General features: G+C 39.9%; 1 protein-coding gene across 2 annotated transcripts in view; it reads right to left on the reverse strand.

The window, feature by feature from the left end:
* Positions 1-27,495, reverse strand: part of ctdp1 (CTD (carboxy-terminal domain, RNA polymerase II, polypeptide A) phosphatase, subunit 1) — a 294,156-nt gene that overhangs the window by 211,108 nt on the left and 55,553 nt on the right. For both annotated transcript variants that reach the window (XM_072570837.1, XM_072570839.1), the window contains 2 exons: positions 15,635-15,725; positions 5,759-5,925 (listed from right to left, as the gene is read on the reverse strand). In XM_072570837.1, the coding sequence (XP_072426938.1) occupies positions 5,759-5,925; positions 15,635-15,725 (258 nt within the window). The remainder of the gene's footprint in view (positions 1-5,758; positions 5,926-15,634; positions 15,726-27,495) is intronic.

The raw sequence follows: 27,495 nt of genomic DNA on the forward strand, positions 1-27,495 counted from the left end.
TACAAAGATGGCATTGCCTGGTTTAATTCTCATTGGGAGCAGACATGGTCCAACACAACATCGCACTAGGTTAAATTCTGAAGACTTTGAGAACATTTTGGTAAAGGCCATTTTACATTTTGTCAGGACTTTCAGAAACATTCCAACCAACCCAATTATCGACTTATTAAAAAGAAACCTTGTCCTTTTCTTACCCTTCATCCACAAGGGAGACTGTAAAGATGCCTGGACAGTTGATTTGTCAGGAAGGGATTATTTGAGGAAACAATTGAATCCCACATAATGCGAGATAATCAAGGAACGTCAAAGCAGATCTTGGAAGGTTACTGTAACGAAAGAGCAAGTACTGCCAATTGAAGACAAAATTTGAGATCTTGCTCAAGAGTGGCATGCGGACATCAATCCAGTGAGATGGTTCATAGGAGAAATCATATCTACAGCATTTTCCCAAGATTATGGCTGAGCAAATAGTTAAGACCACAAAAGACCACAACAAAAAAACTGACTGACACCAAGCCTACCTGAACACAACCCTTTACAGATAAACCTTTTAAAAAAAAGAACTAACCTGGGCCGACAATGTCTCTAATTCACTCACACTCAATACCAACAGTTAAATGAAACTCTTTCAGAGGTTGATTAATGGCATAACCTATGTGCCAATATGGTTCCTACGAGATCATGTATTGCAGCTCAGCTTACATACGGTGCTACCTTTCTAATCAAAAGGTAATTGTTGTTGTTTTACAGTTTCTTGGTTTCAAAGTTCAGGTTTTGTACATCTTGGCTCTATCACTGCTTATGCAGTTTATAACCAAACACCGCTGAACACAAGGTTACATCCAAGCAGAAAACACTGGAATTCACAGATCCAGCATTACTAAGAATCTCTGACTTGGATGGCTTGGTTAAGGTAAATCTGTAGAACTACACCTGAATCCCCATGTGGGCATATTTAACAGCAAAGACAAAAGAAAACTGCAGATGCTGGAATCCAAAGTAGACAGACAGGAAGCTGGAAGAACACAGCATCAGGAGGTAGAGAAGTCAACGTTTCGAGTGCAACCCTTCGTCCGGACTGGGGATGGGTGTAGGGGGAGCTGCAAAAAAAGTGGGTGGCGGGGGCAGGGTGGTGAAGTGGGGTAAGTGAAGACAGGTAGGCGGTACAACCTGGTTGGTCAATGGGAGGAATGAATCCGGTTGGTGGCTGGGAGGAGTGGAAGGGGAGGAGCTGAGAAGGGAGTCGGGGATGGGAAGGGAGGTGATTTGAAATTGGAGAACTCAAATGTTGAGTCCTTTGGGCTGTAGGCTGCTCTGGTGGAAGATGAGGTGGTGCTCCTCCAATTTGTGGTTTGGTTCGCTGTGGCATGGATGAGGCCAATGATGGTCATGTCAGAAAGGGAGTGGGAAGGGGAATTAAAATGGGTGGTAACTGGGAGGTCCGGTTGGCCACTGTGGGCCTGGGCTGAGATGCTCGGCGAACCATTTCCTAAGTTTACGTTTGGTCTCCCCAATATAGAGAAGACCACATCAGGAGTACCTGATTGCAGTAAACTAGGTTGGAAGAGAGGCTGCCACTTAAAAATCACACATGTCAAAATGAGGAAATCCAATGTGGGTTACATTACTAAATGCATCAATTCATAGGGTCATAGAGTTACACAGCATGGAAACTGTCCTTTCGGCCCAACTCATCCATAGTGACTAGACTTCCTAGCCCCTGAATGAGACCCATTTGCCTGTGTTTGGCCCATATCCCTTTTATCTTTCCTACAAATGTAGCTATCTAAATGTCTTTTAAACGTTGCAAATATACCTGCGCTCCCATTCCCTCTGGCAGCTCATTCCACATATATCTACCTCTGTGTGAAAAATATTGCCCCTCAGGTCCCTTTTAAATCTTTCTCCTCTCATCTTAAACAACTTATCTTCTAGTTTTGGACTCCCTTACCCCAGGAAAAAGACTTTGGCTGTTCACCATATCTATGTCGCTCATGATTTTTTAAACCTCTGTAAGGTCACCCTTCAACCTCATACGCTCCATGCAAAACATCCCAGCCTATCCAACCTCCTTCTAACTCAAACCTTCCAATCTCGATAACATCCATATAAATCTTATTTGCACTCTTTCCAGTTTATTAACATTGTTGCTATAGCCGGGGGTCCAGAAATATATGCAGCATTCCAAATGTGACCTTACCAATGTCTTGTCCAGCTGTAACGTGACATCCCAACTCCTGTACTCTATCCTCTGACCAATGAAGGCAAGCATGCCAAGTGCCTTCTTCACCACCCTAGCTATCTGTGAACCACTTTCAAAGGAACTATATACATGCACCCCTAGGTTTCTCTATTCGACAACAATTCCCATTGCCCTATCGTTAATATGCAACTCCTGACCTAGTTTGCCTTACCAAAATGTAACACCTTGTATTTACCCAAATTAAACTTCATCTACCATTCTTCGGCCAACTGGGCTAGTTGATCAAAGTCGTGTTGCACTTTTAGGTAACCTTCTTTATTGTCCACTAAACCACCAGTTTTGGAGTTCTCCGAAAACTTACTAACCATGCCTCCTATATTGTCATTCAGTTTGAGATAAAGAAAAATGGCTAAATTACACAGCTTATAAGATTGTTAAATATCATGGAGGATCTACAATATAGTGAATTGCGAATTCTTAATATAGGTACAGTAGTCTGTTTAATTTGACTTACAGCACTTTCTTCTGATTCATTTGTCAATAGAATGGGCAGGCTGCTGAAGCCTGATCTCGTGTTAAGTAATCGATATTCACTATTCTCCAGTTAGCCAAAAGGGAAGTCAATACGAAGTTAGTGAGGTTTTGGGGGGGGGGGGGGGGGGGGAATATTGATGCATGGCAATGGTGCTGCTAGGTAGTAAACAAAGATTACCAATGTTAAGAAACTTGCAGGAAAGTATTTAGCAGCAAAGGAGAAAAAATAGAATTTATGGGGAGTGCTAGCTGATACAGTGTCTAGTCTTTTATCTTGGGATCCCAAGTTCCAAATTTGTCCTGAAAATGTAAAGAGGGCACAATAACGTTCCAAAACCTTACTTTCAGCCACTGCGGTAGGCAAACGCAGAAGTCAAATTGTGCACAGCAAGATCCCACAAAATAAAAATGATGAATGAACAGGTAAATGGGTCTTTTTCTTGGTTAGGGACAAGAAAGGTGGTGCAGTTGGTTGAAATAAAATGTAAAGTGACGGAAATGAAGGAATATGATCCCTAACACACGTCTGTTGATGAAGATTTCATTACTCTGTCAACTCTAGGGACAAAATAAGAAATCACAGAACCTTTACAATGTGGAAGCAGGCCAAATGTTTGTTAAATCTGCATCTACTTTGGAGAGAGAACCAAAGTTAGGATGAAAGTTTACTGTGATAAAGATGCTGACCATCTGATGGGTTGGTGGTTGGGGCGGGGGTGGAATACTTGATGGGAAAGGGATGGTCAAGTTGGAAAGTGTCGAGAGAATTTCTCTGCATGCCTCGTAAACAGTATATGTAGCAATGTGGAAAGGTTGGCATGTGATCTGCTGTTGCTAGGGGTGGAGGGAAGAAAGTTTACAGTGTAAAGCTAGCTCCAACTGGTCCAGAACATGGAAAGTACATTTTCAAGGGAGTTTTATTGCATCATCCTGCTCACAGCATGAGTGTCTGAATGTCATGAAAAAGCAAACTGCAGACTGAGACTGCAGAAGACAGCCTGGCACTCCCTGGTGTTTTCAGCATTTCTGATAAATGTGACAACATTATTGGAATATTCTGGAAGGCAGCCACTGGCCTGCATAATTCTGCATTGGCAGAGTAAATATACTAATCAAAAGGGAAATAGAAAACAACTCCTTTGCTGGAGCCAAAGAGCAGAAAAGTCAGGTTCAAGGGAGTTACTGACAGAAGGTACATGGTTGCTATGCAGACTTCACCCCATAACGCATTCCATTTTGGTGTAAATGGGTGACTCCCAATTTTTAAATCTTGGTTCCATATTATCACATAAGTGAAAACATCCAAAGCACTTGTGATTGATGGAACTTTTTTTTTACATTGTTCATAGGATGTGGACATTATAGACTAGGTCTTTTTTCATTGGAGAGTAGGAGCTTGAGGGGTGACCTTATAGAGGTGTACAAAACCATGAGGAGCATGGATAAGATGAATATTAAAGGTCTTTTCCCCAGGGTAGGGGAGTACAAAACTAAAAGGCACAGTTTTAAGGTGAGAGGATGAACATTTATTAGATTAGATTACTTACAGTGTGGAAACAGGCCCTTCGGCCCAACAAGTCCACACCGCCCTGCCGAAGCGCAACCCACCCATACCCCAACATCTACATCTACCCCTTACCTAACACTACGGGCAATTTAGCATGGCCAATTCACCTGACCTGCACATCTTTGGACTGTGGGAGGAAACCGGAGCACCCGGAGGAAACCCACGCAGACACGGGGAGAATGTGCAAACTCCACACAGAGAGTCGCCTGAGGCGGGAATTGAACCCGGGTCTCTGGCGCTGTGAGGCAGCAGTGCTAACCACTGTGCCACCGTGCCGCCCACGGTGTTTATAAGTTGACCTGAGGGGCACCCTTTTCGTACAGACGGTGGCTCACACGTGGAATGAATGGCCAGAGGAATTGGTAGATTCAGGTACAGTTACAACATTTAAAAGCTATTTGGACAGTTACATGAATAGGAAACATTTAGAGAAATATTGGCCAAACATAGGCAAGTTGGACTAGTTAGTTTGAGAAACTTGGCCGGCATTGACGAGTTGGACCGAAGGGTGTGTTTCCATGCTGTGAGACTCTATGACTTTTCATAGCAATGTTGCTACACGAGTCAGTGATGAAAGGGATGAAATTCTCCTCCAGGTTAACTAAGTCACCTATAACCTTGGTATATCTATAGCAGCACACTGGCCATTACAGCTGGAATCCCCATTGGCAATTTGAAAGTTGTACAAATACATTATTGTCACCATAAAAATACTACAGGCAATTGACAGATCTTTGTTATATATTTCTGTCAGCTTCAACTATCTTAATTCACATCTCCACTAGGTAGCAGTGTGTGGAAAAAGTACTGTAAACTGCAACGTTATGCTACAACCCATTCTTGCTTCCGCAGTGAGAAGTCAAGTCTTACTGCAGCAGATCTTGTAGTGACCAGACACTTGCAGGAAATAATACTTCAATCTATTTACTGTGAAATGAATATTCCGTTCTTGTCCTTAAAACTATTATCCCTCAACAATGCCTCTGTCTGGTACTGTGCCTGGAATATAATCCAACATGCTACAAATGTCCCAGTTAACAGCTTGTTTTGAGCCCAGATTTTTGCCACTTACTTTTCAATTGTTCTGAAGTGTCATCTTCGACTTAAAATGCTAACTCAGTTTCTCTCCCCACAGGTACTGCTAGACATACTGAGTATTTTGAGTACTTCCTTTCTTTATTATTGCCGTAAGTACTGGTGAGGAAACTCACTGAGGTCCCATTTTACAGTTTATCCTCACAGTATGGTAGCAGAACAAACTTACAGATGACCAAAATGTGACTTTCTGTCCAACCTCCACTAACTGACTTCAACCTCATTGCAGTGGGAAAGTGCCAAAGGTCCAATCAGAAAAGAGTTTGTGGTCTCAACTACACTACTGGTTCAGGAATTCAAATGAATGCTGTATCTAAATGACGGATATTATAGTATGTCATAGGTTGATTTGCACTTACCCCTCTTTTTTGTCTGAGCATCCCTTGATCCTGGTGGGGCATTGATATCCCCAGTCCCTTGAAAGTAGGTGTATTTTTTCACCGCTATTAGATTTGGTGCAAACTTCCAAACATCTTCACGATCATCAATGATGCATACCATTGAGTCACCACATGGAAAGAGGTTTCTAAATTGAACAGAAAAGATACCTAAAATGCAAATGCCATTCTGAAATATGAAGAGTTCTACTCCTCCACTGAAATCCTAATTCTATTTAATAACACTTATTACATTGGCAGTCTTGCTGGTTTGAGAAATTAGGGAGGTGTTGAGGGAAATTCTTTATCATTGCTTTCGAGACATTTCCGATAACATTCGAAAGTTTTTTTTTCATTCACAACTGATGAATTCCATTTATTAACACAACCACGATCACCAGGTCTCAACTGCATAGCCCAAGAAAGCATACTTACTGTTATAATGTACAAAATGTGGCAGCCCATTTGCACACAACAAGCTCTCTCAACCAGCAACATGATTATCATCAGATAACCTGTATTTGTGGTTCTGACTGTTGATAAGTATTGACTAGGATATTGTGGCCCTTCCTCATTTCCAAAATTGTGTTGTGGGAATTTTTTAAACACACTTTAGAGGACAGATGGGTTGCTGATGAATAATTCATCGAAAAGATAGTCCTCCTCAGACAATACAGCTCTCCTTCAGTAACTTTAGCTTTGTGCTCAAGCCCAGGAGAAAGAACCTGGAAACTTGTGACTCAATGGCAAGAGAGCTACAAACTGAGTCAAAGCACTCCTTACAATCCGCAAGAAAAATAAACAGGTTCATGCAGGACATCACAACATGTGATCTTTATCTGCAGATGCCATTCTTATTTAATCTTACCAGTAACCATTTCTGCTAGCCAATTAATAATGGTCTTAGGGAAACTCATCCACATGAGTAATACAATGACACTACTGTTTGGGACATTTTACTCATGTTAAAACATTGTCTTTTATCTTCAGTTAACAGTAAGCAAAAATTAATTTCTATCACCTCCACTAGATAATCCAATACTGTAAAACAATAGTCAGTCAATAAAGGTGCCTGTAGGACAAAAAAAGTTGTTTTCACACTTTTCTCATTGATAGAGATAAGATATTGAGATTTCAAACAACAGTAATAATTTTTTTGGTAAACAGTTTGTGCCAATATTATTTCTGAGTTGAATGAATAGCTACTGCACAATGACATTTTTTGAAGTTAAATAAAATAAACAAACTTTAATTACTAAAAAAAAATTGGCTTTATCAAAGTAAGTAGACTCCTGTGACTTATCCTACATTAGTTCTGATAACTGTGGTAAATGCCATTTAAAAGAGTATTAAGCCAGCTGTTTTTCTAAGGCTATCTTTTTCCATCTGATTCTTAATGCTTGGCTGCTTCCTCAGTTTAATTATTTCCCTATCAGTTCACCACTTCACTTTGCGACCATCTTCAGGCTGTGTCTATCATGTGAGCGATGCAGGCATCGTTGATGATGAGCTGGCTCAGGACTGATGAACTGCCTTTAAGCTACATCTTTCTATCATCTTCTCTTCTTCTTAAACTATTCCAATGGCACTGGATCATAGCAATTGTGGAAAAGCTTTTCACTGTATTTTACTGTTTTTCTCACTGTAAAATAAACATGACAATAAATTCATTCATCATTGCTTCCCTTCCTGAGCTGCCATCTGTACTGATATTGTTATCAGAACACCAAAAAGGCACAGATTAACCTGAGAACAAAACAACAGTCCACTGGTGTTATGGTGATGGGATTAGACAAAGTAGAATGGGAGGGCATGTGGAAATAAATAGTGAAATAAAGAATAGCAGACCACATAGGTAGAGTGGAAAGTGTGGTGCTGGAAAAGGACAGCAGATCAGGCAGCATTGGAGGAGCAGGAAAATCGACATTTCGGGCATAAGCCCTTCATCAGGAAGCCCTGTTGTTAGAGCTGGCTTTAAAGGATTTTGACCTCGTAACAGTGAAGGAACAGTGATGATAGTTTCAAGTTAGAATGGCGAATAACATGGAGGGTAACTTGTGAGTGGTGGCATTCATCTACTGCCCTTGTCCTTCTAAATGATAAAGTTCATTGAATGGAAGGTGCTATTGAAGGAGATTTGTGGTGGATGGGGTGCGAATTAAGTGGCTGCTTTGTGTTGGATTGTGACAAGCATCCTGAACCTTGTTCATCGAGACAAATTGCAAGCATTACATCAACTCATGATCTGCCTTGCTGATGGCAGGCTTTGGGAGGTAATGATGTGAGCTATTTGCCAAAATTCCCTCTGATCTGCCCTTGTAGCCACAGTATTTGGATAGCCTAGATCAGTTTCTGGCCAATGGTAACTCCCAGGAGGTTGACAGTAGGGGATTTAGTGAAGGTGATGCTATTGAGCATCAATAGTCAAATCCCCTCTTGTTCGAGGTGGTCATTGCCTGGCACTTGTAGGATACAAATGCTACTGATTAGTCCAAACCTGAATATTCTTTAGATTGTAACAGTGGGCATGAACTGCTTCAGTACATCACCAGAACCATTTTTGTTCATGCTGTTATGACATGGGGTAAACCTCTCTGCTAATTTAAACCAGACACACAGAAAAGATTCGTCCCCATGCTGTAATCTGTTAAAATTTGAGAGGCCAAAAACAATCCCACAAGTCTCTATTTAAAGTACAATGAATTTAAGAACTTTATTCTTTAACGCTAACATAGAATATTAACTAACAGCTATTTACAACTCTTTTCTCCAACCTATCTTTTTCTTTCCCCTCTACTATGCTAGTCTGATAAAACACCTGATTAAGATTTACCAAAAAAATCAAATTTCAAAACCAGTCAGCTGTCAAATCTTCTCTTTCTATCTTCCTCTGTCTTCTTTTCTTCTTAGGGATTTCTGTTTCACAGGTCACTGATAGATAAAGGTTCCTTTAAGAGAGCTATTCTATCGGCAGTCTGCAAATGTTGGGGAATGGCAGCTTTCCTCCAACTGTTCAATTTTTTTTGGTTTTATTCCCCAAAGCATCGGTTCGTTTCATTGGTGTTAATATTGTCAAAATACTAAAATCAAACTTGATTAGAGTTTGGTATTTTGGGGCATAATTTAAAGTGATTGGCCAAATTTAATTTTGTTTTGTCTCCAGGCAACCCAGCTAATCTAGCTGTTTGGCCATATGTTACATTGTTACCTTGTTCAGAACATTTAGTGCTGTGTCAGGTAGTTCTGCTAGCTTTTAACTCTCTTAAAAGGTACAGTACCTCTTACAACTTCATAACAGTGCTTTGCATGAGTGCAACCAGTGGAGAACTTTCCCCAGCTTTAAACCAAGGATAAAGTGAGATTTTTACCTTAAGGGTGGCTTAATTTAGTTAAGGAAGAAACCAAAATATTACAGTGACAGAAACAAAATCCAAGCTTGGGTGCAAGGAGGACAAAATGTGGAAGTGAAAACAGCTAAAACAAGATTACATGAGAGGATCGGCATTAGATAGGTAAGGGGCGATCTTGGAGACTGCAAATTCTGTAACTCGCTATGAGCAACAGAAGGTATGAAAGTAAACTCTAAAGCACCATTCAAACCATCCACACTACCATCTTCAGGTACTGCTCCAGAACAGATGTCAAACCATTTTTCATCAACTTCTGTAGCCAAAATCACTTTCTCAGCTCTCTACTGATTCAGAAAATCTCCTTATTTACTCAAGGAGTGCCAATTGTTTCTGTGGTACTACCCACTAACTAAATACAGCATTGATAGTATCTCTAAGCTGTTGCCATGTCATCCCAATTATCAAACCTTTTCATTGTCTTGCTCTTCCCTATAACGGTAACAAAGTTAAAAATCACACAACACCAGGTGTCCAAAGTGCTTCCAAATAAACGTATTGGATGATAACCAGGTGTTGTGTGATTTTTAACTTTTTCCACTCCAGTCCAACACCAACTCCTCCACATTATAACGGTAGCCTCCTTCAACTCTTTGAGACCTCTAAACTCCTCCATGTTCTGGTCACATGTATATTCTTAACGAACATCACTCCACCAATGGTGGCTCTATCTTCTGTTGCATAGGCATCAAGCTCTGAAATGTCCTCCCTGAATCTCCTCACCTCTCTCTCTCTCTTCCTTAAGACCCTCTTTGAGATCAATCTTTTTATCCTTCACGCATACTAATATCCCTTTTCATGCTCAGTTTTTGTATTTGCTCAATAACTCTTCTGTGAAGCATCTTGAGGCAGTCTACAACATTATAATTACTCTGTAAATGGAAGTTGCTGTTGTTTAACTTTGCACAAAGTACGCCTGCAACATCTCCATTCTTTCTAATGACTTGACAATATTAAGCATATGAATGCATCATAAACTGTTTATTCATTATTCATGGAAATGAAAGCACAAGACTCAGGATCTGGAGTGCAATTTGTGTATCAAAACAGTTATTTATGGAGTAGGTCAGTGGCAAGAGGTGAAGACAGGAAAACTATGTCCTTACAAAATGTTCACAGCAGTTGAGTGTAGGAGTTGGGAAGTCATCTTGTGGCTGTACAGGACACTGACGAGGCCCTTTTTGGAATGGTACTTCAATACTGGTCTCCCTGCTAAAGATTGTTGTGAAACTTGAAAGGATTCAAAAACGATTTACAAGGATATTGCCAGGGCTAAAAAGTTTGAGCAATAAGGAGAGGTTGACTAGACTGGGCTATTTTCCCTAGAGCTTTGGAGGCTGAGGAATGACCATATAGAAGTTTATAAAATCATGGAGGGCATAGATAGGTTGAATAGTCAAGGTCTTTTTCCCCCAGAGTAGGGGAGTCCAAAACTAGAGGGCCTAGGTTTAAAGTGAGAAGGGAAAGATTCAAAAGGGACCTGAGGAGCAACTTTTTCGCACAGAGGGTGGTGCACATGTGGATTGAGGTGCCAAAGGAAGTGGTGGAGGCTGGTACAATTACAACATTTAAAAGGCACCTGGATGGGTATATGAACAGGAAGGGTTAAGAGGGATATGGGCCAAATACTGGCAGATGGAACTAGATAATTTAGAACATCTGGTCAGCATGTAAAAGTTGGACTGAGGGTCTGTTTCTATACTGTACATCTCTATGATGCTAAGCACTTTCTTATTCATCATTCCTTTACTTGCAAGAGATGATCTTCCATCTGGCAAAAATTAGAACCTCACAGAACAAATCCATTGTCTCTTTCCCCTCTTTTCAAATTATAATTCCTCATTGCACTCCAGGCACTTTTCCTCAAATACAGAAGCATATAAACTTTTTATTTATACATGTAAGCTCCTGAACTGAATTGGATTTCCTGAGTAGGACAGGATGTTTCTTGATTATATTTCTCTTTAGTGTCCCTGGCCGTTTCTATTTTTTGTTTTGCTTTTCCCAGGAAATGCAACTAGTGGAGGGATAGGCAGACGAACGTCATACATCATGGACCGGCTGTCTTCTCTTGCCTGTTTGGGTATGTAAAATAAGTTACAAATTTGTGTGTTTAATTCTGTAGTCAAGATGATGCTCCATGAGTACAGGTAAACCAACAGCAGAAATGAAAATCACAGCTTCTCCATTGAAAGTTCTCACACACTTCGTGGAATCATATTTCAGGCTCAATCTTTAGTCAAATTTAAAAAATAACAAGCATTTCAACAGAACAAAACAGAAGAGTGCGGTGAGAAACAGTTAAAACAAAGAGAACTGCCCAGATACTGCCTATGCACAAAAAACAGGACAAATCCGATCGATTGTCTGCTCTTGATCATCAGAAAAGTGATGGAAAGAAGTTGCATATAGTACAATCAAGCAGCACTTGCTCAACAATAACCTTCTGATGCTCAGTCTGGGTTCCTCTAGGGCCCCTCAGCTCCTGACCTCGTTCCAGCCTATGTTCAAATATGGACAAAAGCTGTGAATTCTAGAGGTTAGGCAGGAGTGACAGTCACTGAAGGCCACATTCGACCAAGTGTGGCATCAAGAAGCCTTAGAAAACAGGAATCAATGAGAATCCGGGAACAAACTCTCTGCCGGTTGGAGTTATGCCTGGCACAAAGTAAGATGGTATTGGTTGTTGGAGGTCAATCATCTCGGCTCCAAGACTTCCCTGCAGGAGTTCCTAAGGGGGAAGTCAATCATCTCGGCTCCAAGACTTCCCTGCAGGAGTTCCTCAGGATACCATACCCGATGCAGTCATTCTAAACTCAGAAGTGGGTAGGTTTGCTGATGATTGCACAATGTTCTGCAGCATTCAAGATTCCGCAGTAGTGAAGCAGTCTATGCCCATATACAGTAAGCCCTGGACAATATCCAGACTTGAGCTTATTTGCGACGTGTAACATAAGTAAATTGCAAATGTTAGATAATGACCATCTATAAAAAGAATCTAGCCATCGCATTTTGGTGTTTAGTGGCATTAGCACCACTACATCCCCTGCTATTGACACCCTGGCTGTTACCGTTCACCAGACACCAAACTGGACTTGTCATATAAAGGCTGTGGCTAAAACGGCAGGTCAGAAGTCCGGAATCCTGCAGCAAATAACTTATCCCCTGATTCTATAAAGTCTGTCTATCATCTACAGGCTACTAGTCTGGATGAATGCAGTTCCAACAACATTCAAGAAGCTTGAAACCATCCAGGACAAAGCAGCCCACTTGACTAGCACCACAGACATTGAGTCACTCTACCATCAATGCTCAGTAGCAACAGCGTGTATTATCTAGAAGGTGCACTGTAGAAATTCACCAAAGCCTCTTTGCATCTTCTAAAGCCATGAAAACATCCATCTAGGTGGACGAGGATAAAAGTAAAATAAGAACACCACCACCTGCAGTTTCCCTCTCAGTCTCCAAGCCACTTGCCATCCTGACTTGCTGTTCCTTTATACCCGTTGGGTTCATCGGCATCAAATGGACTGCAGTGGTTCAAGAAGGCAGCTCACCACCACCTTCTCCAGGGATGAGCAATAAACAATGGCACAGCCAGTGACATCCACATCCCGCTTAAAAGAACATTTTTCGTAAGCTTCATGAAAAAAGACTTGCATTCACACAGTATTTCACTGTTAATGGAGTGGTTTTTAAACTGTAGTCCCGGTTGAATAATAAAAGTGACAGCCAATTTGCGTACAAGTTTCCTCAAAGAACAGCGAGTGAATGAGAAGATAATGAGCTTTAGCGATGGTGGTCGAGCAATAAATACTTGCCAAGAGACAGGTAGGAACTTGCCTGCTCTTCTTCAAAATAGCCCCATGGCATCTTTTACATCTGCATAAGAAGGGCAATAAGGGTATTGCCTTATCCAAAACACACTGTAAAATGTGCCGACTGTTCCCAGCAATTTTATTCTCCCCTTTCAGGTTTCAAGCGACTTTTTGTTTGTTCAAGTCCCCCTCCCTCACAAGAACCTCAATCTCCTTTTGTTGCACCTCCTACTTTAATCCTAATCTCTGAAAAGCACAAGTCACATCAAAAGGATGCTCTCCCTTACCACTCCCACTGTTTTGTATATTCTGTGCAGCGCTCTAAGTGATTACATATGGGTGATGGGCTCAAATCGACCTAACTACACATGGCAACTACCACATCCAATTTTCTTTCCAAGTCTTACAGTTTATTTTGACTGCAGGTTTAAGCTACATTTGGGATGCTTTCTCTTGTGGGGGAAGACTAGAACTAGAACAATTTAAGAACAAGAGGTCTCCCTTTTAAGGTAGAGATGAGGAGAAATAGAAACACAGAATATCGGTGCAGGAATAGACCATTCAGTCCTGCTTTTCCCTATATCTTTTGATATTTTTCGCCCCAAGCGCTATGTCCAACTTCTATTTGAAATCATACAATATTTCAATCTCGACTACTTTCTGTGGTAGCATACTCATCATTCTCCGAGCCAAGAAATATTTCCTCACCTCAGTCCTAAATGGTTTACCCATATATGCTTAGACTGTGACCTATGGTTCTGGACTCCTCCACAATCAGGAACATCCTTCTGGCATCTACCTTGACTCAACTGGTTAAAATTTTATAGGTTTCTATGATATCCCCCGCCCCCCACCCCATTCTTCTGAATTCCAGCGAATATAATCTTGAATGATCCAACCTCTCCTCATACATCAGCCCTATCATCCAGGCAATCAGTCTGGTAAACATTCACCACACTCCCTCTATATCAAGAAGATCCTTCCTCAGATAAGGAAACCAAGACTGCACTACAGTATTCCAAGTGTGGTCTCACCAGGGCTCTGCACAAGTGCAGCAAGCCATTTTTCCCCCCTCAGAGTGTCATTAGGATATAGAATCCTCATACGGACTACACCCTTCCTAGGGGTACAAATCTAACTATTCCTTCCTTAAGAATGCGCAGAGGTTATGAAAGTCATTACATAAATACAAATTTTTTAATTCTTTTTTTCTAATCCTTTAATACATGGGCAGTGATGATGTAACACAGAAAATGCTTGAGCCAAACCCTTCCACGTCAAAGACACCGCAGCTCTTCAATCCATCACTCTAGCCAAAACATTCAGCCACCAAATCTCAGGAAACATACCCGCTTCAGAAAATCCTTGTATGTGCATTGTCAGCTAAAGCTGGCATTTGTCATCCACGCCCTCTGAAACTGGCACACCCATCATGGCATCGCAATAACTCACCAACATTTCCTTTAGATTCTACCAGAGCGAAAAGGGCAAAGATATCAAGACAGTTGTGAACATCACCCTCTCCAAATGCTCTCCTAAAGAGGAACTTACCATGTTGCCAGGAATAGAAGATTTGAACACATGAGGGATGGTACAAGCCGATCGGAAGAGTCACACTGGACTCCAGATATTAACTGTGTTTCTCTCTGCACAGCTGCTGCCAGCCTTGTGAGTTTCCCCAGCACTCTCTGATTTTAGTTCAGATCAGCTCAGGTTGTTTTCTTTGGGACAGGGAAGGTGAAGGAAAGATCGAAGTGTGAAACATAAAATTGTTAGGGGTTTGGACAGAATGGATAGAGGTCGATAACCAGATGTGAAGGAATTGTCACAGGAGTAGGTTGGAAAGTGAGATGTTCAGCCAGAGGGTGGCGGCTGTCTAAAACATGCTGCAGTTGAAGCCGGAACACTGGTTTCAATTTTTAAAAATACTTGGAGATGTACTTTAAATGCCCAAGAGATGGGAAGTGGGATTGGGCTCGATCTCTTTCTTTTTCAACATGCAGAGGCACCATAGGCTGAATGGCTTCCTTCAGAGACAAGTTTCCAAGTCACACACCATTTTTGTTTGGAAATAATTGTTTTTCCATCCATTTCACTGGATCGAAATCCTGGAATTCACAACCTAACAGGACTGGAGAATTGCCTTTACCTCAAGGATGAGGTTTAGTGGGACGATAAAGGAACTTGAGTTAACCTACTTAAAAATACCTCAATATCCCCAAACTCTTCAAGAGCTCCAGCAAATCACTTGATTCAAAGTCATGAAAACCTATTCCAACACTGAAAAGTAGACAAATGCAAATAATAACCAACTATTTCACTCTCACAATTACAAATTAGTGTCACCAAGGGATCTTTCAATAAATGCAACTTTTCACAATTTAATAGTTGATGAAAGAAATCACACTTACAATTTGCACCAAAATGAGACATCTCTTTTGATCTACTGTTAATTTCACAAGCAGACAAAATAACTCATCAAACAGCCTGATTTAAAAGTTAGGTGCACTCCTAATTTACTTCAACCACGGAAACACGGCTGCTTGCCTGGATACAGCTGATGCAGACATTGCCATTTAATAACCATTCACACTGTCCTTAAATCAAATTCACGTACCCACTATAGTACTCACCGTAGATTTCCAGTTTTAGAATATGGATCAATACATTCATCCCTTGATAAAATCCGATGTGAGAAAAGTTTCTTTTCCGGATCCAGAAATCCTTCAGCATTAAAAAAAAAGAAAAGGAATCAAGATGGATCATTAAATTTAACTAACATTAATTGAAGTAAACTCATTGGGACTAACCAATTTCATACACTATTAAACAGCCATCCATAAAATATGGCTCAAAGATTCGGATCAAGAGCCAAATGCAATTCCAAAAAGTAGTTCTCCCATGCTACATTTCAAACAACATTATTTTTGCTCAATTGAGGTTTAAGCTTTCTAATGACAAAGATTTAATGCCAAGGAGATGGTGTGAACAAGGCTGAACTCCTCAGAGCCTATCCATATCTATGAGGCACGTCAGGAATACTCAACTCGCCTGAATGAGTTCGGCTCCAACAACACTCAAGAAGATTGACACCATTCAAGACACCATATTCACCAACCTAAACATTCTCTTCCTCCGCTATCAAAACTCATTGGCAGCACAGATGCACGGCAACAACCACACCAGCACCCCATTAACTGCACATTCCAAACCTGCAACTTCTAGCACCCAGAACGATAAGGGCAGAAGATGCATGGTGCAAGTTATTCTCAAAGCAATGCATTATCCCAACTATATTGCCGTTGCTTCCCTATCTGAAGGTCAGAATTGTGGAGCACCCAGGTTAACAATACCATGGCTGCACCTACAAAACATGCAAATGCAGCAGTTGAAGGTGGTGACTCCCCACCACCTATTAAGGACAATTAGGGAAGGGCAGTAGATTCTGGTTACATCCACATCCTGTGAAGAAATTTTTAAAACAACTGTTCCAGTTCCCATCTAGAATCCTGCCCGACTCTCCCCCTTCCCATCTAAAATCAGGTGGCAGCCTTGTGTTTGCCTCTCACCAACTAGACAATTAAGTTTTTATAAATGTATACATTCTTGGGATGAGATGTCAATAGCAAGGTCAGCATTTTTACCTATCCATAATTACCTCGGAACAGATGGTGGTATGGTACCTAGAACTGAGCATTCTTCTGGGCCATTTCAAGGGCAGTTTAGAGTCAACCACATTGCTGTGAATCAGAAGTCACATGTAGGCCAGATTAGGTAAGGATGGCAGGATTTCCTCCCTTGAAGGATATCAGTGAACCAGTCAGCTTTTAACGGTATCAATAGTTTTATGCACTTATTAATAAGATTAGAATTTGATTCCAATTTATAATAATTAACTGAATTTAAACTCCTAAGCTACCAGTGTGATTGAATACAGGTTCTTGGAGCCTTCATTTAGCACTATCACTCCATTGGCGGATGACCTCAACTCAGAGGCACAGGTTTCAATATGTGACTGAACAGGCTAATACTCCATCCACAGGACCTTGTGCACTTGGAGTAGGCTGTCGCGTGAGATTGTGGAGTGTGAAAAATATGATTTGCCTCTTACTCTTGTCACTGCTCACCACACTATTAAGATGTTAGCTTAATGGACAAGTTGCATGCATTCTGAGTGAGCAAGCTCCTCCATCATTAAGTGATAGTGGTGGCGTGTTTCTGAGTGAGTACGAGAGAGTGTGTTTGAACTGATTCTTTAGTCCTCCTCGCGACACTGCCTAATTGAGAGTTTGGAGAATAGGATCTGGCCAAGGGGAGTTTTCTTGGTTATCTGGACAGTGTTGAACCCAAAACAGTCGCTTTAAAGGAATGGTTCCTGATTGAAGCCAACTCTGCAGACTAAAAAGACAGTGTTGGTTTTAGGGTCCCTCTATCAAATCCAGAGGATGCAGCATTGCTGGTGGAATTTCCCTCACACTCGGTGTTCCTGATAGAAAATTCAGATCTCACTGCAGTACAGGACTATGATGACGACAGCTGCTCTGTACACAAGGGCTCCTGTGTTTTGACCAACTCAGTTTGATTTGATTAGATTTGATTTATTACTGTCATGTGTACCAAGGTACAGTAATAAGTATTATCCTACGTGCTTTACAGGCAGATTGTACTATACAAGTATATCAGGGTAACAGAAGAGTACAGGATATAGTGCTACAGCTTCCGAGAAGTGCAGAAAGAGATCAACATTAAAGACTTCTATTCAAGTCTAATAACAGCGGAAAAGAAGCTACTCTTGAATCTATTTGTACATGTATACAAACTTTTATATATTCTGCCTGACAGAAGAGGGTGGAAGACAGTATAATAGGGGTGGAAGGGGCGTTTAATTATGTTGAGAGACAAGGGGACTCTTAGACTAAGGGTTATGATTTTGAATGCCACACTGGATATATGGATTATAAGCCAGTAACATTAACACTATGGCACGTAAAAACTGTAGGGAATACAAATACACAAAATAGATCCAGCCAAAAACATGATGCAAGACAATGTCTTGGATAAGCAGGCAATTCGAAGATCCGCTACTTCACACACTAGTGACAACTAATTCTTCTACATTTACTTCATACTTCAATGCAAAAGTCCTCTTCTGCTGCCTGTACATGCAAGCAGCCAGCAGGAATGCAGTGTGGATTTAGCTTTAAAAAAACACCAGAAATTAGTATCCCGAAAGCTCAACTCCAACACACAAGTAATTGGGGGTGGAAAAAAAAGGGAAAATGAATGCAAATTCCGATTGCTTCCAATGTGAAAGAAAGGATTCCTGCTATAGAGCTGGCAAGTCATACACATAAATCGTTGGGACTGAAGCCAACAATCAAATTATAAATCTTCACATACCAGGAGGGGGAAAATTCAGATTTCACTCTTTTGAAAAAAGGCATGTAACAATATAAGTATAGCATAAAGGTTCTGATAACACAAGACACAAAAAAAATTTCAAAAATTCTGAACTTTTTCAAACACTGAATGGCTGTTCTGTATATAATCATAAAGAAACATGAAGTCATTATTAACACAAAGCAAAATATACAAAGGTGAGTGGCAAGTGGGACGAAAGTGACAGGTAAATCATCCACTATTTGGTTTTGCTATTAATAGTTTGAAATTCCAATTAAAATGTAGATCACAAACATTAAGAAACCCAATGATTCAATATTGAGACCATCAGTTACAAATGTGGTATGTGCTTCTACTAAGTACTTCTAAATGAAAAACAAAATAAAAAGGCAAAATACTGCTGATGCTGGAGGTCAAATATAAACTGCAAGTGTTAGAAATACTCAGCAGAAAAGGTAGTAGAATCATTCCAGCACCTGCTGGTAAACATTACTACAAAGACAAAAAGCTCAGGCAACGCTCAGACATTGCTCATGAAATATTGACACTCTCTCAGCATGGAGCAGGATCACAACATGGATATGGTTGGACTTTATAATGGGTGCTTGCTCTCAGAGAGCAGGATGGTAGTGCTATACACTGCAGGGTACCACATAACTCTATAGAAAGGAATTAGCAGAGTTTTTTTTAACAGTCCATAAGGAGTACTTTTGCAAAAGAAATTGGAGGAATAATATAGCCAATTTTCTTTGCAAACAGCACAATGCTTAGGGGAACAATTAAATTGCAGTAATCCATGGCTTTCCCAAACACTGTAGAAAGTAGATACATCTGTTTGCAATAGTATTGCAGAAATGACCAACAGAGCGAAGACAATATTGCATCCTGTCATGAGGCATCTCCCATCATGTAGAATGGCAGCATCATTGCCTTGGTAATGCACGATGTTCAGATCCATTAACTGGACATTGATGACAGTATGGCCCATCAGCTATGCAACTGATATAAAACTATAATAGCTAAAGTTATTGCCCAGGACGTTCTGCAGTCCAATCAGAAAGTCCAATTAATTTTCACTCAGCGTGACTAGAATTAAGGCTGTACTAATATCAGAGGTGAATGTGGAAAAGCTTGAAACTGTAATATGTGGCTGCCAAAACAGCATAAAGCAACACGCTATAGACAGGACAGAGAAAATCTTAGCAGCCCATCTAAATCCAGTTGAAAATGTTAGTTGTGGACAATTAATCGAAGAAACTACCCTATCCTCAACCATGAACATAAAAGAAAAGAATCAGGCTTTTGTAAACTTTACCGACCCCAACTGCTGAACTGACAATAGGAACAGAAAAAGATCATTTAGCCACCCAACAAAATCTATTCTGCTTTTACACCAGATTATTTCCAATCTCCAGCTAACTGCAGATACCTACTTTTGCTCCATATAACTTGACATGACAAAAATAAGTTTTTAATTCGGTTACTTGTGCATTAAGTTACATTGTGGAAGAGAGTTCCAAACTTCCAACATATTTCGGATAGCCTTGCTTAAAATATGTCACAGAACAAGTCTTGCCAGTGATTAAGCTCCTTGTGAGCCTCTTCTCCATCTAATTCTATCAGCATTACCCTCTACGCTCTTCTTGGGCACAAGCCTCTCTAGCCTCTACATGAAATGCATGTGGAATGAATAAGGTCAACAGCACATATACATTCATGGGGAATGAAGAGGAAGAGAATAAAGGGTTAACACTGTTAAGAGTCAGATGGGGAAAGACAAGGAGCAGTTTAAGTGCTGCATTAACTGCCTACATCAATTGGTTGAATCAAATGGCCCATTCTCTGTTGCATTACCAAATGTAATTTTCATGTTCGTGATGTATCTGCTATTAGACAACACAGCAGATGCCATCACACTGGGTAAAATTTATTCCCACACCCAAAACTTCTCTTAATCATTCCAAACTGGAAAACAAAAGCACACATCCACTTGGCTGATATATTGGCCACATTGTGCTGCCAGAGCATGGAAGTTAGAACTACATGAACATAGCTGGCACGATTTAGAAAGGAAAACAGTTTCAGAACATTTGTTGAACCACCAAAATGACTGTCAACATGATTAACATATGGGCAATGGTCTCAAAGTGCAACTATATTTCAGAGCAGAATGATTAGATCACGTTGCCAAACAACACCAGAACAGATGACTGCACATTAAAACAAGATGAGTTTGTTTGACAAAATTTTGCAACTTGCCTCACTGATATCGCACTAGTATTAGCTAAGACTAAGTGCAGTTAAAAAAGACATGCAAGGGAGAGAAACTACTTGTACAAGATGTTCTGGTCTCCAAGCACAAGTTGTGATCAACAAACACACTGAACAGGCTTCGGTAAAAGTGACTGCGATATATTCAAGCAAATGCATTTCTATTAGAGCATCCAACTGTGTACTTAGAAAATCTCAAGGTAAAGTGGGACATGTCTACATAGTTTCAAAAAAGAGAAATTGTTTTAACCAACTTAATCAAATCTCTTTGAGGAAGTAACATGCATTGAATTTCCAGAAGGTATTTGATAAGCCACCTCATCAAAGGAAATACTATAGGAAATAACAGCTCGTTGTGTCAGGGTTAACATATTAGCATGGACAGAAAATTGCCTAGTTGGCAGAAAAGATATGTATGAATCGATCTTTGTTAGATATGAAGAGTGTGAGAAATAGAGTCCGACAGGGGCCTGTGCTGGCCTCAACCTTTTACAATTTATATCAATGACTTAAGTGAGACAAAGGCATGATAGCCAATTTCACAAATGACACCAAGACAGGTAGGAAAGAATGCTGTGAGGAAGACTGAGCTATAGGGAGTGGCTGAATAGGCTGGACTATTTTCCCTGGCGAATTGGAGACTGAGGACTGACCTTAGAGAGGTTTATAAAATCATGAGGGGCATAGATAGGTCTTTTCCCCAAGGTAGGGGAGTTCAAAACTAGATGGCACAGATTTAAGGTGAGAGGGGAAAGATTTAAAAGGGACCTAAGGGGCAACTTTTTCAGAGAGGGTGGTGCATGTATAGAATAAGCTGTCGGAGGAAGTGGTGGAGGCTGGTACAATTAAAAGATATCTGGATGGGTACATGAATGGGAAGGGTTTAGAAGGAAATGGGCCAAATGGGACTAGATTAATTTAGGATATCTGGTTGGCATGGACAAGTTGGACCAAAGGGTCTGTTTCTGTATAGTACATCCCTATGATTTTGTGAAATAAGGAAATTGTAGATAGCCGTAGATAATCTGAGTGGGTAAAAATCTGGTAGAGGGAGTGCAATATGGGAAAATGTGAAGTTGTTCACTTTTGTAAGTAGCACAAAAAAAGTATTACTTCAAAAGGTAAATGACTGCAGAAATCCAAGGGGCAGAGAGTTTAGGCATTCTGATTTTTGAATCTCAAAATGTTAGTATACCGGCACAGCATATCATCAGGAAAGCCAAGGAAATGCTATCCTTTATTACAAAAGGAATTGAACATAAAAGTAACGACGTTATGCTCCAGGTATACATGGCCTTGTTGAGACCACATCTTGAATACTGTGTGCATTTTTTGGACTCAATATTTAGATAATTAAGTAAAAGGAGGTTGTTCAGAGTGGGCTTACTAGAACTAGAATGAGTACGCTGTTTTATGAGGATACCTTTGACAGGCAGGGCTTCCTTCCATGGAGCTTAAAAGGATGAGAAGTGTCTTGACTGAATAGTTCTATGGCCCCAGCTCAAGTTATTATTGGACAAGTCAAATCCCAGAATGCAATCTGGCTTAATATTTTGTGCTTTATTTAAATGTAGCGAGGTGATCTTTCACTGAAACTCAAGTATGCAATAATCCAGATTTGGCATTAATAATAAAACTGAAGTTTATTTTACAAATAAAAAAGAAATGAAATGGAATACACCAAGCTATTTATATACAATACAATCTGAAAGATTTTGAAACACACTAGAATTATAATCCCTTCTATCCCAATACCATCACTTCGTAGACTCAAACACCAAAGAGAGTTCACTTTTCTATTACCAAACTGTTTTTCTTAAATTTCCAGTTCCGAGATTTTGGTAGCCTCTTCCTTGATTAATTTAGCACAGAGCTTAGACTCTGTCAGCTTCGAATAACACCTTCCAGGTGATAACTAAACAGTTTTAACCTGGAACTTTCAAACTAAAATCTTCAAAGATAACCTATTCAGCAAATGTTCTGAATCTTCTTTTCTCAGGAGGGATTGTGTTTTATATCAAACTTCAACCAGGACTTCTATGAACAGAAAACAAAAGCTTTCCAAACCTTGGATTTTTTCCCCTCAGCAAAAAAGTCAACTCCTTATTCTTCAAACTGAAAACAAACCAACCAAAACCCACATGTCAATAATTCAAATTTAAAACTCTAAAGTAAATAATATTTACATGAATCCTGCATCTTACATTACACCTCCCAATAAAGAACAAAAATGTCTCCTTGGAGTTTTTTCAATACTCAAAAGCTATCTTAATATTATTTCTATGTTACATTAACAATAGTAACATATTGACAGTAAACATAAAAATATAGTTGCTGTGTAACTCATTTTAAGTCCATTTGTACCACTGTACCCAATGTCCTTAATATCTGCTCTCGATAAAGCATCTGCTGTAGCATTTCCTTTTCAAGGCACATGAACAATTTCACAGTTGAAAAATTAAGCTTCACTGAAATAATCACAAGTTTTTAAACCAGAAATAGTTGCAAAAATATTGAAGGACCATAATTTGTATAAACAGCAGTTTCTTCCACATTGTTGTGTGGCATATTTCAAAATGGAGAGTTACAAGACTTGCTATCTCTTTCTCAATCATTGAACATTTTTGGTGACATGTGATTAATTTCTTTGAAAAATAACGGATAATCTGTTTGAACTCCATCACATCACGTTGTGGTAAATCAGCCACCACACCGATATTGCTGGCATCAACACCCAGTTTGAACAGCTTCTCATAACTCAGCGCAGGTAGAACTGGGGCAGTTGTCAGCCCAGCTGTCAAGTTTTCAAAGTTTGATTCCATCATTCCAATGTACCTTGAGAACATAGTTAATAAACAGGAGATGTAAAATACTGTATTCCCAAACTAGTCATCATTTTTTTTTGAACATCTGTGAATAATCCATATCTTATGAATATTGAACTACTGTTTAAATTATCACTTTGAGAGTAAATGTTTCAAAGGGCTTACTCTTGCACCTATTTTCTGAGGCACTGCCTCAGAAAAGCTTAGTGGAAATATGCATCAATGTCAAAAGATAAGGATTCCTATTTCTGGTTTTAAGTTGGCTAAATGATATTACAACACATATTTTCTATGTTTTTTGCAGTTTCAATTTAAAGTTAAAGTTTCCCTTTTATCTGACAAATAGCATGTCCAAAATATCTTTACATAATCACGGTGATAAAAATATTTTGATATTTTAGCCTGTGTTTTCCTAATATCTGTGCGACTCTAGCATTAGAATATTGAGTTTTGCTCACAAAATTTTGTTACAATACTCAGTTGAGACTAACCACTATCCTTTTGCTGGTATTTGAGGTAGTCTCTATTTCCTCTTTAATGCTTTCAATTTCTGATTAGATGTTTGATATAACCCTTTCAATTCGGAATCTGGTTTGTTGCATTTCTATTAAAGAAGATAGCTTAAATATATCAGGCTTATTCTCTTTACCTTCATTCATTTTAGTTAAAGTTTCAAAAATTGCATCCAATAGCACAATCTCCAATTCATCTCCCTTTCGATAGGCTGCTTTTTTTCTTGTTTAGTTCTAGGGGTCTGAACACACAGAAAACAACCCAGAATGTTCCTTCTGTAACATTTCAGTTTCATTTACCTCCACTGTCTGATGCACTGCCCTTAGCTAAGCCAATATTCTTGAATCTGCCAGATCGTTTTGCAAAGTAAAGTAAATTTCTCCTGTAGAAAGTTGTTGCGTTATTCCCACCATAACTTTTTCAATTTCCAGGTCACACGTTAATCTAACACACTATGCGATGATTTGAAGATCCTAGTGTTGGACTGGGGTGGACAAAGTTAAAAATCACACAACACCAGGTTATAGTCTAACAGGTTTCGGAGCACTGCTCCTTCATCAGCTACTCCATTTTTTTTAATAGATCCCAAAGGAACACGTTCTTTTGTACTACCGCTACAATTTTAGGACCTATTCCCTTTCCTGATTCCCTCTATATTGTAGAGTCCTTCGACTTTCTGACTTTGTAATTAGTCTCCCTTTTAAATTTCATCAATTATTTTTGGCATGATCTATCTTGTTACATTTGAAGTATGTTAATTTCTTTATATTACCTTTTAGTTCCAGCCTTTCTCATTTATTACTTTGGCATCCTACTGTCTATCTCTAAAATTAGTATCTCTTCCAGCTGCAGATGTTCAATTCCTCCAATTTCTTTGTGGATTTCCACATAACCACCTCTGCACCTGTACCTGTTTGTCTCAGACATCATAGATATCTGACTGAACTCCTGCTTTACATTTCATAACCTCATAAGCATTGGCTTTTTTGACAGCTTTGTACTCTGCAGAGTGTTCTTCTACCTTATAAAATCATAGATAGACTGGTTAAAAAGCTCTGCAACATAAGGTCCAACCATATTGTGGCCACTTCATCTATCTAGTAATCATCTCCATTGAGGTAAAATACTGCTCCACTACCATTACTACCATTATAGGGCAAGCCAAACAGAGAACAGCCAGGGAATTCCTAGAGGCATGGCACTCATCCACAGACTCTATCAACAAACACATCGACCTGGACCCAATATACCGGCCACTACAGTGGACAGCTCAAACTGACTACCGGAAGCGGCAGAGACAGGCCACTATAAATGCCGGAGGAAACAGCACAGAAGCGCTTCACAGGAGGCTCCCAAGCACTGAGGATGTCACCTAGACAGGGGACGAAACGTTTGCAAGACAAATTCCCAGCTCGGCGAACAGAACCACAACAACGAGCACCCGAGCTACAAATCTTCTACCAAACTTTGAACTGCTCCACTGCATCCTCTGCAAACTTAGGCACTAAACATAGATTTTCAAGTAAATCAAAACCTTCACTGGAATCAAGATGATCATCCAAGACTTTCCCTCCTCTTTCCATCTTTATTCTAGCTTTTCTTGGGTTAATTCACGTTCACTAAGTTCGCTGTATGTTTGGAGTTCAAGTTTTTTAAATTCTATCTCCTCACCTGTCACCTTCCTGTGCTTTTTCTTCTGGCTCAAGTCTTTTCTTATCTCACTAAATCCCTAATTCAGGTTTCCTTGCTTTCAGTTCTAAATGTTGGATAATCAGATGAAGCTTCTCATCCTTGTGAGATTTTGTTTTTACCTCTACTTTCAATTTACCAAATTCTCTCAGTTTAGCTTTACTCAAAGATGTCAAATAATCCAGTGATCCAGCTTCCACTTACAAATCTCCTAGCAACATATAAAGCCATCGTCAAATGGCTTCACTAGAACATGGCCATTTTATGGCCAGAACCAGCAGGTGGACGCAGACTCCTCTGATGCCTAGCAAATTTAAATTCCATACAAGCTTAGACTTGTTATGATCTCAGCTGATAATAATATTGGACAAGTCACATCGCAACATAATTTGTAAGATTTTGAAACACACAGTAATGCTATAATCCCATCTGGTTCGTTTAAATGAAAGTAAATAATGCTCTTCAATGTTTACTTCGTTGATTCGTAAAACTAACATAAACAAATCCCCATTATCACCCAGGGACTTCCTCTCTCATACTTATGTAATATCAGAGTCATACAGCACAGAAACAGACTCTTCAGTCCGACCAGCCAATGCCGAACAAAATCCCAAACTAAACTAGTCCCACCCATCTGCTCCTGCGCCATATCCCTACTAACCTTTCCTTTTCATATACTTAACCAAATGTCTTTTAAATGTTGTAATTATACACATATCCACTACTTTCTCAGGACGTTCACTGCACACATGAACCACCCTGTGTAAAACATTTGCCCTCATGACTTCCTGAACATCTTTCTCCTCTGACCTTAAAAACCATTGACGAGTTAATCATTGAAGCCAGTCATACACACAGACCAAAACCCATTTATCATTTGTTCAATATTCCAACTCTAAAATAAATGACTTTAACACGTCTAAATCATAACAAGATGGACACAGAGAGACTGTTTACATTTCTGGATCAGACCAGAACTAGGGGAACTACTTTAAACTTGGGCATTTCCCTTCCACGACAGAGATAAGGAGGTTTTTGTTTCTCTCTCAGAAGACTCTACAACTTTGGAACTTTCTGCCTCAGAAGCTGCCTAAGGCTACGTCATTGAACATTTTTAAGAATGAGATGTGTAGGTTATTGTTAGGCAGTGGAAAGATGGGAATGTGAAATATGAAACAAAACAGATCGACTGATATCTTATTCAATGGCAAAGCAGGGTCAAGGGGTCGAATGATATATTTCTGCCCTTATTTACACAACATCAGAATTAAGGAACCTGGCTGATGTCCACACTAACCCAGGAGCCCATTGTTTCTCTTTACATCAACATACTAGCTCAGATGGTACACTGAACATGACAGCTTTAATCTTTCAAAATCCTTTAGCCCCAACCAAAGGCATGGACTCCTTCTGGAGCAGCATCACATCACGGCTGGCACAGACACAGTTGTTTTCATACAACAGAGAGTCTAGACGGAGAGCGCTGGCAGACAATTGAACCAACTTGGCAAAGAAGGAACAACAGCAGTTAATTTGCCACAAACCCAACTTCCAGATGTTCATTCTTTTCCATTAAGTGGAGCTCAGGAGACAAGAGTGCTCATTGCACTTTCAGATCCCAGGGCAGGCGCACAGGTTTGAATACCATTACCCCTCCCTGAGAAAACCTCACCGCTTCAACACTAGGAACAGTCCATTTGATTATAACGTGTTCTACTCCGCATACATGTGATAAAAAGCAAAAAAAGTATTATGTGCAAACTTGCATTAAGTCCTGTACTCACTAACCTGCTTTG

This window comes from Chiloscyllium punctatum, chromosome 5 (assembly GCF_047496795.1).
Source record: "Chiloscyllium punctatum isolate Juve2018m chromosome 5, sChiPun1.3, whole genome shotgun sequence".
NCBI classification, from domain to species: domain Eukaryota; kingdom Metazoa; phylum Chordata; class Chondrichthyes; order Orectolobiformes; family Hemiscylliidae; genus Chiloscyllium; species Chiloscyllium punctatum.